Source organism: Neovison vison, chromosome 13 (genome assembly GCF_020171115.1).
Source record: "Neovison vison isolate M4711 chromosome 13, ASM_NN_V1, whole genome shotgun sequence".
NCBI lineage: Eukaryota > Metazoa > Chordata > Mammalia > Carnivora > Mustelidae > Neogale > Neogale vison.
Genome location: NC_058103.1, coordinates 76,055,600 through 76,072,230, shown reverse-complemented (window position 1 = coordinate 76,072,230; position 16,631 = coordinate 76,055,600). Strand labels below are relative to the sequence as shown.

Genomic DNA, 16,631 nt, shown 5'->3' with positions numbered 1-16,631 from the left:
TTACTGCACTCCATTCCAAATCAAGGGAGCCCCTCCAAAGGAAAAGTTGCTGGTTTTCATAGCTCTCCTGACTCTGGTGGAATTATCAGGCTATCTGAGCTGGGTAAGGGGTGGATGATGGGTGCAGCCCTAAGCAATGTTGTCAGACAAATGCTGTTCTTACTCAGAGTTCAGTGGCTTGTTGTGAATAAACACTACTATTTTGTTGTATAATGTTTGTCAATTTATAGAGCCCTAAAATTGTTGTTTTTGACACTTCTGTCCAGCGTTGTCCTTTTTTGGAGGAGAGAATTTATTGAACTTCTCAGTCTGTCATACCAGAAGTCAAAAATCTACTTAAAAAAATTATTGAAAAAAAATCCTTATAACACACACTTCATCTATCTTAAGAATACAACTCAGCGGTTTTAGTAGATTCACAGATTAAACTATCACCACAGTTAATTTTAAAAGTTTCATCATCTCAAAAAGAAATTCCATGCCTCGGGGCGCCTGGGTGGCTCAGTGGGTTAAGCCGCTGCCTTCGGCTCAGGTCATGATCTCAGGGTCCTGGGATTGAGTCCCGCATCGGGCTCTCTGCTCAGCAGGGAGCCTGCTTCCCTCTCTCTCTCTCTGCCTGCCTCTCCATCTACTTGTGATTTCTCTCTGTCAAATAAATAAATAAAATCTTTAAAAAAAAAAAAAAAAAAAGAAATTCCATGCCTCGAGGTTATTGTTCCATCTTCTCGATTCCCCGAAACCAACTCCTCCCAGCCCCAAGCAACTTCTAATCTACAGTATGTCATCTTTCCTTTTTCATCAGTTAACCTCACTAGAGGCTTATCAATTTTATTGATATTTTTAAAGAATGAGCTTTTGGTTTCATTCATTTTCTCTTATTGATTTTCTGTTCTCAAATGTCTTTGATTTCTGTCGATTTTTGTTTCTTCTTACTTTGCATTTAATATTCTCTTCCTTTTTAAGTTTCTTAAAGTGGAAGCTTAGATGATTGTTTATAGGTCTTTCTTCTTTTCTAATGCATGCACTCAATGCTATAAATATCCCTCTAACCACTGCTCTCACTGCACCCAACAAGTTTTGATAAATTTTCATTTTCATTTACTTCAAATATTTTTAAAATTCTCTTGGGATTTCTTCTTTGAATGAAAGGGGTGACTGGTGGCTCAGTGGGTTAAGAATCTGCCTTTGGCTCAGGTCATGGTCTTGGGGTCCTGGGATCAAGTGTTGTGTCCAGCTCCCTGTTCAGTGGGGAGTCTGCTTCTTCCTCTCCCTCTGCTCCTACTTCTTATTCATGCACACATTCTCTCTCTCAAATAAATGTAAAAAAAAAAAACTTAAGAAGTATGTTGTTAAAGTTGAAAATTTGGGGATTTGCCAGCTACTTTTCTGTTATTTATACCTAGTTTAATTCTATTGTCATCTGAGAGCAGACACCATATGATTTCTGTCCTCTTAAATATTAAAGGTGTGTTTTACAGCCCAGAATGTGTTCTGTGTTAGTGTGTGTCCCGTGTTCCATGTGCTTTGAGCTTATTTATATGACACTAACAAAAATCTTTTATTTCCATATCTTTATTTGAACAATTTTCTATAATAGCTAGGAGAATACAGCATTAATGACGCACATTTACGAAGGACAACATTAGACAACTACAAATTTAGAGCGTAAATGTCAATCTGATATTGTTTTGGTTTTCATCTTAGTACTAGATGATAACTGGTGAAAACCCATGTTTCAATGGCTTTTGTTGATATGAGGTGAATTATTACTTAATTTTTAAAAATTCCATGTGAGATATGCTGGGACGGTTTCAGTTTAAAACCAGAGTTATTTGATAATGCGTTTCACTTCTTAGTATTTCTGCTTCTTTCCTAATGGACATATATTTTTAAGGATTAACTGTATCATGTTTTTCAACATAGATCAAAATGGAATCCCTTTTCTGATCCAACAAGGAAAAATACTTGAAAAACTGCAATGTTCAGTTTCATTGTAGTTAAATGACACATCTGTTTCACAGTAAATTAATAACTAGAATTAGCAATTCAAATACAATATGTTAAATGTCATGATGAGCTCATTTCTGTGTAACACTGGTAGAGCAATTTAAATTTTCCAAGGACGCAAAAAAAGTGAACATTACTCCAGGAGTCCACAAAAATATATAACCAGCAATCATAAATTACAACACACATATCCACATTTGAAGGAAAAATTCACCATTTGTTGGAAAATATTAAATGGCTCAAGTGATTCAGAGAGCCTGAAATGTAGGCTAAAGTTTTGTAACATATGGTAACAATAAGATGTTTGAAACTATTGACTGAAAAATGCATGAAAATGTACTGACCTACCAAGCATTGAATTATACATACCAGTTTCCACTCAAAAAACACGTTTCTTTCAAAGATTTCAAGCTGTATCACAATATTGAGGAAACATTAGTCATTTTCAATCATTTTAGGAAGCTAATGACACTCATGAAGTTAAGCTAATGGACATTTTTTGCCAGACCAAATTAGAAAATTAAAAAAATGTATAAAATGCATCTTTGCAGCTATTTGACAGAGTACCTTCAGTTCCTGATTTAATAAGAAATCTACTGTATATAACTCCAGGTTGATTTAATTTAGGGTAATACAATGGATTAGAACTTAACAGAACTCTTCTCTGTTTTCATTCAAACCTTTATATATAGTACAGGGTTCCTAAAAAAAATTTTAAAGCATGTCCATGGAAGTTTTGCAGTTGTACCCTTTAATCTGTATTAAGAAAAGATCAGGGAGAAAACATGCCATTAAAGCATTACCAAGAAGCTAAGTTAGCTATTTCTTCCATATGTTCATTTGCTTCCTTCTGACACAAAGCCCCCCAAACTCAGGACCACTCTCTCCGCCCACATTCACCGGCTCTGAGACTGGTGCTGAGTTGTAGTACCTGTTTGGAAAGAACAAAAAAGACAGGAAGGCAAAGTCCCAGGAGGGAGAGTCATGCAGGAAGGAGAGAAAGGAATTCAGGGTTGGAGGCCCCGCCCAACCCAAACCCTCACAAAACCTTGAGAAACATGGCCAGATGTCCTCTCCAGGTAAGTCCATCCCTTACAGAGGAGAAGTTCCAGAGAACTTAAGGCAGCTCTTGAGGGAAGGGAGCAGGGGTTAAGGCGGTCCTCACAGCACAGCCTGAGAAGAAATCACAACGCACTTCTCCATGAGCAGGGGCCACAGCCATACGCGGAGTCTCTCTAACACGCATGCAGGGAGCACACCTCCTAGCTCTGGAGTCAACACTGGCAGCATGCACACACGGTAAGGTTCAGACACACGGACTTGCATATGGCTTGCCTGGGGACAGGCCTCCGAAGGTGCCCTGGGGTCTTGGGTGCAGGCTGCTCAGCTCCCCTGGGGGCTCTAATGTGGCTCTGAGTGGGCTTGGAGAGTGACCTACCTCTTAACTTTGGGGAGGCTTGCTCAGCTTCCTGGCAGGTTGAGACAGCCTGCTGTGAATTAAAGACCTAAAGGCAGGGTGTTGCACCCTCCAAGGGAGCCCTGACTCATCAGAAAAATCAAACCTAGGTGTAGGGGGGAACGGCAGAGAAGAAAGCTGCCAGGCTCTGGGCACTTCATCTTGTTAGCACAAAGAACCTGGCACATGGCACTTGCTCAGTTCCCAGTTCTGCCAGTTGCCAATTCTGATAAGAGAAGAAGGAAAAAGAATACCTCTCGCTGACCCAGGGCACCCCATGGGTACCAGGAGAAACAGACTGTCCCCTGGAGACTTTTCAGTCTCCTGCCTCCACCTGTCCACTGCACAGCCTTGGCTGCAGGCAGGAAAGGGGCGTTGCCGGAGGGTGATGTGACCTCAGCAAGTCTCTGACCTTTTCTTTCTCCAATTAATCGTCAGCAAGTGACAGTCGGTCAGTGGGTCATAGCTACCCTTCCAACCTTCCAGCGCTGCTGTGAGGATACAATGAGGTAACAGGACGTGCACCTAAGCATAGCCAGGTGCAAGGTTTGGGTCTGCACTAGAATGTCAGGGTCACACATGCATTTTTGCGTTCGGTTTCATCCTAAACAGTGGAAGCTCCCCAGAGGACCCTTGATGATGTCTTCTGGGGAACTCTACATTCTAGTGACTCTGTGTGTGTATGTGTGAGAGAGCGAGAGAAAGACAGAGAGAGAGACAGGCAGAGATGGAGGCAGCAGGGGAGAGAGAGAGGGGAGGGCAGGTGGGTATATGAATATTGTGTAAGGATTTCTCAGGATGGGACAGGTGCCCTTTTACCTAAGGTATCAGGAGAGTATTTTCTTAAAACAATCACTACACTGAAATTCCCATATTTTCAGAGCCGCCCTCACATGTTACTAGAAGATCTGATCTCTATAACACAAAATTACTCACCCAGAAAGAGCCAACTCAACTCTCAATTATCCACTAAAACAAAGACAATAAAGCAAATCGTACAAACTGACTGGAATCTCCAAATTTCCTTTCAGTAGGCTTTGGAATAGATCTTTTTTTGCACTTTTGGACTTGGATGATAGAAATGTCAGGTACATGGAGATTTTTCAAAAACTTCCAAAGCAATCGCTTTGTGGACCTTACCTTCCCCCTTCTCTGGTTAATGCTCAGGTCAGGCAGACCAAAGTCTTAACCTAAGAATAGCTACAAGGACAATGGTTCATTTTTCAGCCTTGCATTCCAAGATCTGAGCGGAGTCTGTATGTAAGGTGAGTGGGGAGACTGTTGAGAAGGAGCTATTAAGACAGAACAGTGTTCTTTCAAGATCTTTCTCTGAATTCCCACCGTGTGTCACAGTGGAAATATGAAAAAGCAAATTAGAGATGATGTTAAAGAACGTGATGCCGAGAAGTGAGAACAACAAGTATCAGCCTGAAGGGAGGCCAGAGGGGCATCTGAGGACTGACACCATTCACTGCCTTCCACATAGTCAGAGTCGGTGAGCAGGCGGGTGATGTGATGCATGGCTCAGCTGAGAGAAGGGAAAGAGTGAACAGTAGAATGGGCGGGTGGAGGGCTGGGGAAGGTAGGTTTGAAGCTGGGTGAGAAAGCTGATTGGAGAGAGGGTGAGCTGTCCTCAGAGGCGCTAAAGGAAACCCCTAGTCAGCAGATTACTGTTGTGTCCTCCAGAAAGTAACGGAGTAAACGGAGTCATTTACCAGGTCTTGCAGCTCCCTGGTTGTAAGGTATTCTTGTTATGACTGAAGATATTTAGGCTGCCAAGAGAAGTTAATTCAGATCCCCATCTGGGGTCCTGGGAAGGCCTCAGAGGAAGGTGGAGCCTGGAACAGTAGAATCTTCGTGTGACCATCACTGAACAGGAGAGATTCTGGCCCAGGTGTGGAACAGAGTTTCCAACACTTTCCAGCAGAAAGGCAGGAGACAAGAGAGAGATGTTTCAGGCTAAAGACTGCGATGGCAGCAGAAGCTACAGTGTGCTGTTGAAGACCCGACAAGATGCAGGTTGTGCACAAGACATGTTACACAGGGACTAAGCTGGGAAAGGACCTGGAAGGATTTCCTGGTCTAAGATGGACTGCCTACACCATGGTGGCAATTTTTTTTTTTTTTTTAAAGCATCTCCCCTATGCAATGAGTCAGTATTCTGGCACATTCTGCACTAACCAAAAGATTACAAGAGCTCATTGTTCATTGAAAACCACATTGACAACTGGTGAAAACTAAGAGAACCTGAAGGAATCAGTAGTGTTTTTGGTTGATTTTGCAAATAAATAAATGTATCCAACCTGAATACAGCAGTACATGATTCAGTAAAAATTACCCAAACGAATCCACTTTCAAAAAGCATGTAAAAATCATGTACATTTGAGAAAGGTTATAGCTACACCAACTTGTGATTTTAGATTTAATTAATCCCCCAGGATTAAGAGGCACCAAACACTGATCTTTCTATTCAAGGGTGAATTCACTGAGTAACTGCACCTCATTTCTCTATGATCCGAGTGCTGAGAGGAGAGAAACCAGATGTGCGAGGGTCCAACCTTCTTACTATATAAATGAGGAATGTGAGGCCCAAATAAGTTAAAAGACAGTGTTAATCTTTTAATGACAATCTTTATCATGATTTGAAACTGACTTCCATTAGTATTGCACATGTTTTAATAAGATGTCATTTTTCATAGACCACCTAACAGTTAAGTTATATAAATCTATGTTTATAATTCAGAACCAGAGTTTCTAATGAAAGCTAAGAACTTGTTCTTGCACAACCTGAAAGACCCACTGTCTAGGATTTCCAGGAAAAACTGAGAAGATGCTTAGTTAGGATTTCAGAATGAAACTTACAGAATCTGGGTCTTATTGAAACATATCTTCTGTAAAATTTAGCCATCTTCAGATATTTCTTACATAAGTCTTAAAGTATTCCTAATATGATATGATGCTCTTTAAAGTATCTAGTGGTACTGAGAACATTTATAGAAGTTGCTAAGCTTAAAAAAATGGAACCATAGTTATTTATTACACACCTTCTTTTGCATAATTTATAGGATAATCAAGGTTTCAAGACCTGAATCTTCTCTAGATAGTGACTGAGATTAATTCTTAATAAATTAAGAAGAAGAAAGAAAACCTGTCAGTACTGAAAATATGCAGTGCAGGAATCTGGCCTGGGAACTAAAAATAAGTCACTTCACAGAACACTGTACCCCGATGTGATATCCACCCAGGGAAAATTAATGAGCACATCAATGTAATACATTCTGAATAAATAATGACATCAACAACAGCCACTTTGTCTAATCCTATCCCTAAATGTCAAACATTTTGTCATATTTCTACATGACTTGCCAGTGTCTGCTACTTGTGCAGGTGAATCTGTATATATTTGCACATAATCCAGTTAAAACTGATCTGATTGAATTGTAAACAGAGTTGATAAAAGAGAAGCTTATTGTTCTAGTGCCTAATGAGAATATCGCTTATATATTAAAGAACACAGTATGTAGCAGCAATTTAAAATGCTCAGTAAACTACAGTACAAATGCACTTCTATGCTATATGGCAAACCAATATTCTCTTAAGATCTCTATAGCATAGGGACACATAGAAGGAAGTTACTTGACAAGTACTTTACATATTGCCAGTTTATTTCTTTGATCCACTTTGACAACATCAACATAACTGATTCCTGAACTGATATGATATGTACTCAATGGCAATTTTTCTTTCAATTCTTCTGGTCCGCGCCGGGGAGGCTCCTTGTGGGTGCTTTCCTAACAACACTCATACCTGGAATTTACATGTTTACCATACCACTCAGATGCAGTGCTAAGGACTAAAGCAAATGCTGGCAGCTAGAGACCTTTTTTCCCCCCCTCCTTCTGTCATTCACCTGCATGTACCTCGGGATACCTAACTGATCCAGGCTGAGTGTTGCTATTAAGGTAACACGGCACAAAGAAGCCTATCGTTCATCCCCTGGTGATGAAAGTGTTCAGGGATATTTCCAGTTAATAACTTCTCATTGGAAAGATAAGTAGTGCTTTCTCTTTAAAAATGTCTGTTCAGTAGCTCACTGGAAATAATGGGTTCTTACTGTCCCTGTTTGCCTTGGCATCACGTCACGTTCAGACCCGTGATATGAATCCCAGGCCCAGGCTGGCTGGAATCTGGATGGTTTCCAGGGCGAGGGAGGATGGGTTGAAAGGAAAGGTGACAGGAAAGATGTGTTTAGCATCCATGAGCAGCTGAGGCGAGTCTTTCCTGTCTCGTAAACGCATCTGAGATTAAAAAAAAAAAAACAACAAACAGCACGTCAGTTCCCTATAAAGATTTCTTCCCCACCAAAGATATACCAAGAAGTCCTCAACTAATAAAGAATGTTTTAAAAATACTTCCTTTCTCTAATAAGCTGTTATCAAAAAGGTAATACACTGTTAAAATGAGATAACACAATAATAAAAACACATTTTCTCTCAATAAACTGTAAAATTTTCATTCAAAAAACTGAAAAAGAAAGCTTGGGAGATCTTACCTGTATAGTACGAATAAACGATACAGAGACTCTTTCTTCAAACTCATTAACTGGAGTATACAAATTCAATACTTTGACAATCTGTGAGAATGAAATGATCAAAGTTTTTAGCATATTATCAAACACACACTGGGTACTTATAACCTGGAAAAGTAAAAGAATCTATGAATAAGTCTGTAATTCTGCTCAGGGCTGGGTTAAGGGGAGAGAGAGAGCTGGTCTAAAAGCATATTTAACTTTACTATGTGAATTTTTAAAATAAGAATGTATTAATGTAATATTTGTATATTTTAAGAAGCAATATAAATTTGGAAAAACAACCAAAGTACACAAAAGAACACAACATGAAAAGGAAAAGGGTCCCGCTCAATCTTCTCAGTCTACCCCAGTGGCAACCGTTACTAGTGTCTCTTGTTTCTATCCAGCTGCTTTCTATACAAAGTCTACATATAATCCAGGTAAGATGCCTACATTATGAGACACGTAAAGAACATTAACAAAGTGCAGGAGCCTACACAGAAATAACTGGCAAAAGAAAAATGGGCTCGTTTATGCCTTTGCCTTGCCTCATGCTGTTGCCACTGTCCTCAAATGCCTTGTCCAACACACGGGAAGCCAGCTCAGAGATGAGAGCGATGGTGGGGGGGCTGCTCACTTCCCTAAGTGTCACCCTTGCTGACTGCTACAGTGTCTCTCAGCACGGGGAGGCGCTTCACCTGGGCAGTAGTTAGAGCACTGCACATGGAACAAATGGCTTCTGCATCGTCATCTGTCTTCTTTTTCACTTGCAAGAGCTGAGCAGCCTGAATGAGCGGTTCCAGGGTTTCCTTAGCCCCGCTATTCATCAGGTTCTTGTCGCGAAGCCATTCTTCCAGCTGACTGACATTGTACCTATGCCAAAAACAGAGAGAGGGAGAGAATGCAAATGTACTGAATGTTGTCATAAATGTCTTAATTTTTTATGTACAGCTCTGTCAGGAATCTCAGTTAAAATGACAGGCAGTATTTTTGTTCAATTTTCTTAAATCTTACCAGCTGTGCTTAAAATTTTATTATAGCCATGAGGTTTATAATCATAATTATATAAGAGTAAATGACTAGGGGATATAATTAACTTCAATGGAAGGTAGAAATGGAGCCTTACAGCAAAAATTATGAAATAAAACTTGCTGAAAATCAAAATAGAACATCCCACATGGCCATGTCCTTATTAAACAGCTGACCAAAAAAGGCTTTCTAGCTTCTTTTACAAGTCAGAGGAGATAAATGATAACCTTTGAGTACCCTTTCCTCCTTCAGTCAAATTCCAGGGTAGTCACAAAAAACAAGATGTTCCCACATAGAACTTGTGCCACAGCCCTCTTTAGGGAAGAGCCTGGGTGACAGAAGCCTAGGGATAGAAGAAAAGGTAAGTGCGGGCAGGCGGGGAGCACTGGAAGAGACAGAGACCCCAGGATGTGGCAAGAGATGTAGAAATCACACAGATGCTGAGGTTTCAAGAAGTGGTCAGCCAGGTGACAGTAGTTCTCATGCTAAAATGCTACATGGACACACGATCAGAACTTTGCAGTCAGGCAAATAGGAGGCAGTATGATATTACGACAGTGCCTCACTGTATGGAGAAATACATAAACACAGCTTATAAAGACAAGTAAATTCTACAACCTGAAGGAAGGCTGGTTAATTCCAATGGATGTGTGTCAGAATGGAAAATTTGAAAAGAATGCCAAGGTTTCCTGAGATTAACTAAAGACTTATGTAGGAGAGATCCTATTTTCCTCTCTTGGTGACTATTCTGTTTTAAACAAATGATTTGCTGGGGCCCCTGATTGGCTCAGTCAGTTAAGCATTTGTCTTTGGCTCAGGTCATGATCCCAGGATCCTGGGATCAAGCCCCGAGTTGGGCACCCTGCTCAGCAGGGAGCCTGCTTCTCTCTCTGCTGCTCCCCTACTCATACTCTATCTCTCACTAGTTCTCTCTAGCTCTCAAATAAATAAATAAAATCCTCAAAAAAAATTATTTGCAAAGAAATCAATTCTATTATGATCATGGCTTATGCTGAGGGGTAGCTGGTCATAAAGCTGAGTTCACACCTTCTTAAAAGACAGAGGGGCACATTTCCAGTTAGAGATCTATTAGACATGCTCTTGCTGCCATGGTACAAAAAGGTATTTTGTCAAAATAAGTTTCTAAGAGAAATCAAACATTAGAAATCTTCTTTATAAAAAATTCGATATTTTCTTATGTACAATTAAAACAGACACAAAAGATGAGGAAGCAGCTATCTCAACTCAAAGTATTTTTTATCATCTCTCCATTCCCTCTAATAAGTCAGTGTCCTGGGGGAGCAGGGTTCCCCAGTAGTGGAGGGGAGGACATGCTGAAAGGCACAGTCTGAAGCAGTCACTCACAAAAGTGGAGCCAGCCATGCCAGAGAAAACAACTCCTTGTGTGTCGTCCCTGGCTACATAGCTGGTGGCAGCAGACCCCGGCACCCTGTCTGGACACAGGGCAGGAGCCGGCCTCCGCTCACCTGATCTGCATGCCTTTACTCCAGGAGCACATGTCCTTGCGCAGCAGGAGGTTGTTCAAGGTGACGGCCCCCACGATGTAGAACATTTGCTTGACCACCTGCTTGATCAGTTCAGGGTCCATGCCGTGCTGACACAGGACCGAGTGGAAGGAGTTGAGCTGCCGGAGGATGGAGTCCAGCGTGTAGGTGCCCTCGTCCGCGATGCTGGAGGTTCGCTTTCTTAGCCCTGTGGGCTTCACCCCAGACACGCCCTGAATGGTTTCATGCTCCAGCATGCCGGAGACTGCAGGAGGAGTTCAAGTGTTAGAGGACGCCTGGTCCATGTGCACACACACCGGCTCATACAGGCACGCACACACTCTCACACATTCAATTTAGGAAAATGAGTATCAAGAGAGGGGATAAGAACTTTCAAAAAAAGGGCTTCCAGATTTTAAACTTTAATGAAGGAATAATTCTTTTTTTTTTTTAAGATTTTATTTATCCATTGGACAGACAGTAGTAGTAGAAACAATTAGGCAGAGAGAGAGAGAGGAAGGGAAGCAGGCCCCCCGCTGAGCAGAGAGCCCGATGCGGGGCTCGATCCCAGGACCTTGGGATCACGACCTGAGCCAAAGGCAGAGGCTTTAACCCACTGAGCCACCCAGGCGCCCCTGAAGGAATAATTCTTAAATGCAAAAATTTACCCATGAAATTAAGAAATCTTAATGGCGCATTTTCTAAAATACAAAGCAGCCCAGCTTGTATTAGCAAAAGCTTGTGATTTTTTTTTTTTTTTCAAGATTTTCTTTATTTGGGGCGCCGGGATGGCTCAGTTTTTAGGCAACTGCCTTTGGCTCTGGTCATAATCCCAGGGTCCTGGGATCAAGCCCCACATTGGGCTCTCTGCTCAGCGGGAAGCCCGCTTCTCCCTCTCCCACCACACCTTTCTTGTGTTCCTTCTCTTGCTGTGTCTCACTCTGTCAAATAAACATAAAATCTTTTTAAAAATTTTATTTATTTATTTGATGGAGAGAAAGAGAGCCAGATAACACAAGCTGGGGGAATGGCAGAGGGAGAGGCAGGCTCTCCACTGAGCAAGGAGCCTGATGTGGGACTTGATCCGAGGCCCCTGGGACCATAACCTGAGCTAAAGGCAGATGCTTAACCAATTGAGCCATCCAGGCGCTCCAAGCTTGTGATATCTTGGAAGAGTTTTTGAGAAAGACACAGAGATTAGAGAGAGGAGAAGAGATTCCCCAAGGATGTCTGAGCCCCACAGGCAAACCAAGTAGCAAGAACAGCAGGAGCCTGGGCAGTGGTCGTGGAGAAGCTTTGGGAGGGCATGGTTGAGTGGGGCTGGAAAGCTGGGCCCTTCCTTGTCTGGAGCTTCCCACAGTAGCAGAGAAGACTCGGGTTAGTGTCAGCCTCCCCTGATTTCGTCTTCTCAAATCAGGGTCATTGCTGCTCCCTCCACTGTGGCCTCACAGTGTTTGGCTTATGCCTCCTCTAGGATGGTTGTGGGAGGATCACCCCTGGCCTGGCAGCCCCTTGAGAGCAGGGCCACTCCTGGTTCATCTTTATATGTCTTATTCATTTTATAGTTCACAGTGCTAACCAGTTTCCACAGAACCTCACACTGACACAGAACTCTGGTGGTTGCTATCAGATCCCTGGGAGATGGGCATGGTGGCTTAAAGTGGGACATCTCAGAGGTAAGCTTCCTGTTTAGCCAAAAAAAATAGGCAAAAGTAGAAGAAACACTGGCTGAAATTGACCTTCTGTGCATCTGTGTCGCCTCTTACATTTGAGCTAACCGACATTGCTATGAATACACAACTGTCAGGGGACAACTGAAGAACTCACCCCAGATGTCACTTCCTGAGGAACTCACTGCCATCTCCCATGGCTTCCTCAGCCTTTCATGTTTCTGCTTGGTTAACTGTGGGTGTGCGATGCAAGTCAGAATACGAAGGGCAATGACGAGGTTGTATAAATGTGGAAAACGTGTGTGGGAAAAGAAAGGGTAGCTGGAGTAGTCTTAAAAAGCTGCTGATAGGGGTGCCTGGGTGGCTTAGTCAGTTAAGCATCTGCCTCAGGTCATGATCCCAGGGTCCTGGGATCGAGTCCCACATGGGGCTCCATGCTCACTGGGGAGCTTATTTCTCCCTCTCCCTCTGCATGTCCCCTCTGCTTGTGTTCTCTCACTCTGTCTCCCTCTCACCGTTAAATAAGTGAAATATTTAAAAAAAAAAAAAAGCTGCTGATAATTTGCCCAAAGATAAGAGTTTGATAACTTAAAACAAATTTAATTCAGTTCATTCAAAATTAACAGCCTGCAATTTATATATGCCTCCTAATTCCTACTTCATATATGCTACACATTCCAAGGGAATGTATGTATGTAGTACACCCAGACAGAGTACACACATATAAAGAGAGGTACACAAACTCACAAACCTAGTTAAGTACACATATACAGAAACACCACTGTGCACACCCAGTCACTTATCAGTGAGAGACCACTACTTTAAACAAAACTGCCTTTGACAATTCCACAGGGGCCTTGAGATGTGTAACTCACCATTGAGCATCTGAGACCTATTCTTGTGGCCCGAGCCCTTTGACTGGAGCCTAACAGCCGAAGTGCAAACCCTCCCCGGCCTCCTGTGTTTTAAGTGGACCCCAAGGAGGCCCTGGGTTGCAGTTTCTTAGGCCAAAATTTAAAGTGCTTTTGAAAAGTGGACAAGATATGTGTATATCGCTGGGTCTAGAGCAGAGCCCAGTCTCAAGGGACAGGCACCACCCAGTGGGGAGATTGACTAGATCCTGTCGCCTCAGTCACGTGGAAGCAGTGATTTTGACATATCCCAGTTAGTCACAGCTGAGGTTCCAGCATGACTCAGCTAAGTTCGGGATTGAGTCTTACTGCTTTATGCTCTTTGTGTGAAGACAGGCCTCCAAACAAGTGTGGCCGCTGGGCCAGACAGACCTCGACATCAACCCTGCCCTCGCCTTACCAATCATGGGCTGAAGGATGTTCTCTAACACCCGCACGAGTTGCTGGTAGATCTGAATAGCCAAGTCACTTAGCACCTGCCGGTACTCTGCCAGGTCAAAATTGGTGAGGCAGTGTTCATTCTGGCGAGATGTGTTGTGTTTCATAAAGCCCTAGAATCAGAAAGCAAAGTTACTGACACCAATGAAAGAAAATGCCTCTTCTAACACCTCAGTTTGATCAGATTCCCCTGATGTCCTCTCTCTGAAGAGTTTCCACCTGTTCCACTCTCGAAGGCCACAGAGTCATTCTCAAACGCTCTGTGTGTTTGTTTCCATCGTATTCTCCCTCCACTTATTAGCTTTTGAGTAATATCTACACTTGGCAAGCTAGAGGTTAACCCTTTCCAATAACCATGTCAGTGAAACAAAATGGGGGAACTTAATTAGAAAAAAATTAATGAGTGTTTTTACTTATGATGCAACGCATTTACTGCCAAACACTGAATTATCTCAAGTACTAACCTCTTAACTTCAGTTCTGTTAAACAGAGTCCTATTTGTAAATACTGCACCTGAAGGGCATACATAATCTTTTTAAAACAGACCAATTTCTACTGAGATCGGTGAATAAATAAAAAATTTCCCTTTATTATATTTCATGGTAATCATATATGATTTCCAGTCCAAGCATAGAATGGAATTTTTTGGTGGTATTAGTTAAAATGGAAAACCAACTGTACAGGCAAGTAATGTGTCAAACATTGCCTGTTTGATGGACTCCACCTGAAGTCGAGCCTCCCTACAGACTACCTGACAACACAGTCTAGAAATGGGGACTGACAGGACAGCTGATGGCCCCTCAAAGGAATTTTAGTCTATCTGTCCCACCTTCCCAGGGCTGTATCTTACTCGTATTTATGTTTTCCATACAACCTCGTATTTATGTTTTCCAGGACAACCCTCTGCTCTAGCCTCTGGGTGCCCAGAAAATACTACTGGTCAGCTTCCCCGCCTGCACTCCAGGCAAAAAATGGAAGGCATGGACAGCAGTGGGTAGGGGCACAGGCTGCAGAGGCTGATGGCCCCAGAACCCCAGCTCTGCTCCTTCTGACTAAGAGGATCTGGGCAAGTTGATGAACATCACCAAACTTCAGTTTTCTTATCTGTAAAACTGGGTTGTAATTCCTACCTCACAGAGATGCTGTAAGAATTAAGTAACAGAGTGTATAGAAGTGCTGTCTGATATATACTCAGTAGACCTTAATAAAGAATAATTACGGGGCACCTGGGTGGCTCAGTGGGTTAAGCCGCTGCCTTCGGCTCAGGTCATGATCCCAGGGTCCTGGGATCAAGCCCTGCATTGGGCTCTCTGCTCAGCAGGGAGTCTGCTTCCTCCTCTCTCTCTGCCTGCCTCTCTGCCTACTTGTGATCTCTCTCTGTCAAATAAATAAATAAAATCTTAAAAAAAAAAAAAGAATAATTACTAATATATCACATAGTTTTTAAGTCTATCAAACACCTGATGAACATATCACTGCAAATAAAAACAGAATGTTTTTGGACCAATCTAAAGAAATATGCTTCAGTTTGATCACCTTTTATGTACTATGGAAAGCCAAAATTGATGAATTTCTTTAAATTGTTTACTCTTTCTCATCAGTCCCTGAAAAGTCCACTTTCCGCATACTGACAAGAGGTTTCACTGCTCATAACAATTCATTAACTAATGCTCATTTTATTTCTGCTATGCTTTCTCATAATACAAACTCTCAGAGGAAGAAACTATGTTGTTCTCCAATTCACTGTCTCATAAACAATGAACATCAAACAAAGCTATGAGCTTCCAACCTACCTCTGAATGCAGGTTTCTAAATTAACAACTGGGGGGCGCCTGGCTGGCTCAGTAGGTTAAGCATTCGCCTTCAGCTTGGGTCATGATCTCAAGGTCCTAGGATGGAGTCTTATGTTGGGCTCTCTGCTCAGCAGGAAGACTGCTTCTCCCTCTCTCTCTGCCCCTTCCACTGCTCATGCTTTCTCTCTCTCACTTGCTCTCTTTCTCTCAAATAAATAAAATCTTTAAATTAACAAATGGTTAAATGTTCATGCTTTTAAGTTTTTCTTTAAAGAGGGTAGACGAAAGTACATCATGCGGGTTTTGTAATTAAGGTTTCCTCACCTCTTCCCCACTGTACTGCTTCAAACAGTGCAAAAATCGGCATGTGTTAGAGAGCCAGAAGGAGACAGTTTCGAAATCATCACCTCTTTTCTGAAAGAGAGAAAAAGGCTAAATTCACTTTTCCTTATGGAAATAGCAACCTGAAAGTAAGCAGACACCAGAAGGCCCACTTTTTTCAGTTACATGATAATTACAAAAATAAATCACATTGCAATTGTAAATCTTACATCATTGCTAGAAAATGTCAACCCTGTGTTTGTTGTTTGGTTGTTATTTTGCTTGGCATCTATTTTCTTGCCATTAGAAAAGGATACCCACTTAGGTGATGTTAGTTTAACAGTCCCTTTCAGCAGTTACATGGAGTTAAAAAATTCATCACACCACAGCTTACCCCAACTCACTTCCCTCAGGATCAGGGTATCAGAAAGGTCTGAAAGCACAAAGGGATGTCCCAGACTATGAAGTGCTGAAACCCAGACTAGGTTACAAATTTGGTCAACAAAAAGATACAACTCCTGAGTAGAGACTGAGAAATGGGGTAGAGGGAGCCCTGTGCAGAATAGAAGAGGGGAAGCTGAATGGCTCTACATCAGGACTGGGTCTAACAACCAGCTGTTAGATCAGAACAGGGAATCGAGGCAAATACACTTCACTCCTGGGACGGGAGACAAACTCACATCAATTTTGAATGGCATCAAAAGAGTGCTATATGTGAGTACCCACTCTTTTTAAATTTTTAAACAATTTGGTATAATAAATAGTCAAACTAGATAAATATCTTTATGCAATTAGGATAAGAGGGTGAAAATATGATTCGGTTTTGCTGTGTTTGTAAGAGCTGACTTAGAAATTAGTAAAACTTGCAGGCTAAATGCCCTATAGCAATGATAGACCAAAAATGAAGTGAGTTATATCAGAAGACATTCAT

General features: G+C 41.9%; 1 protein-coding gene across 7 annotated transcripts in view; it reads right to left on the bottom strand.

Moving 5' to 3' along the window:
• Positions 1-1,556: 1,556 nt before the first annotated feature.
• MYO5A (myosin VA) overlaps positions 1,557-16,631 on the bottom strand; it is a 201,805-nt gene continuing 186,730 nt past the window's right edge. For all 7 annotated transcript variants that reach the window (XM_044230814.1, XM_044230813.1, XM_044230815.1 and 4 more), the window contains 6 exons: positions 15,704-15,793; positions 13,549-13,699; positions 10,550-10,832; positions 8,732-8,906; positions 8,016-8,096; positions 1,557-7,761 (listed from right to left, as the gene is read on the bottom strand). In XM_044230814.1, coding sequence (XP_044086749.1) covers positions 7,609-7,761; positions 8,016-8,096; positions 8,732-8,906; positions 10,550-10,832; positions 13,549-13,699; positions 15,704-15,793 — 933 coding nt within the window. In that variant the 3' untranslated portion in view covers positions 1,557-7,608. The remainder of the gene's footprint in view (positions 7,762-8,015; positions 8,097-8,731; positions 8,907-10,549; positions 10,833-13,548; positions 13,700-15,703; positions 15,794-16,631) is intronic.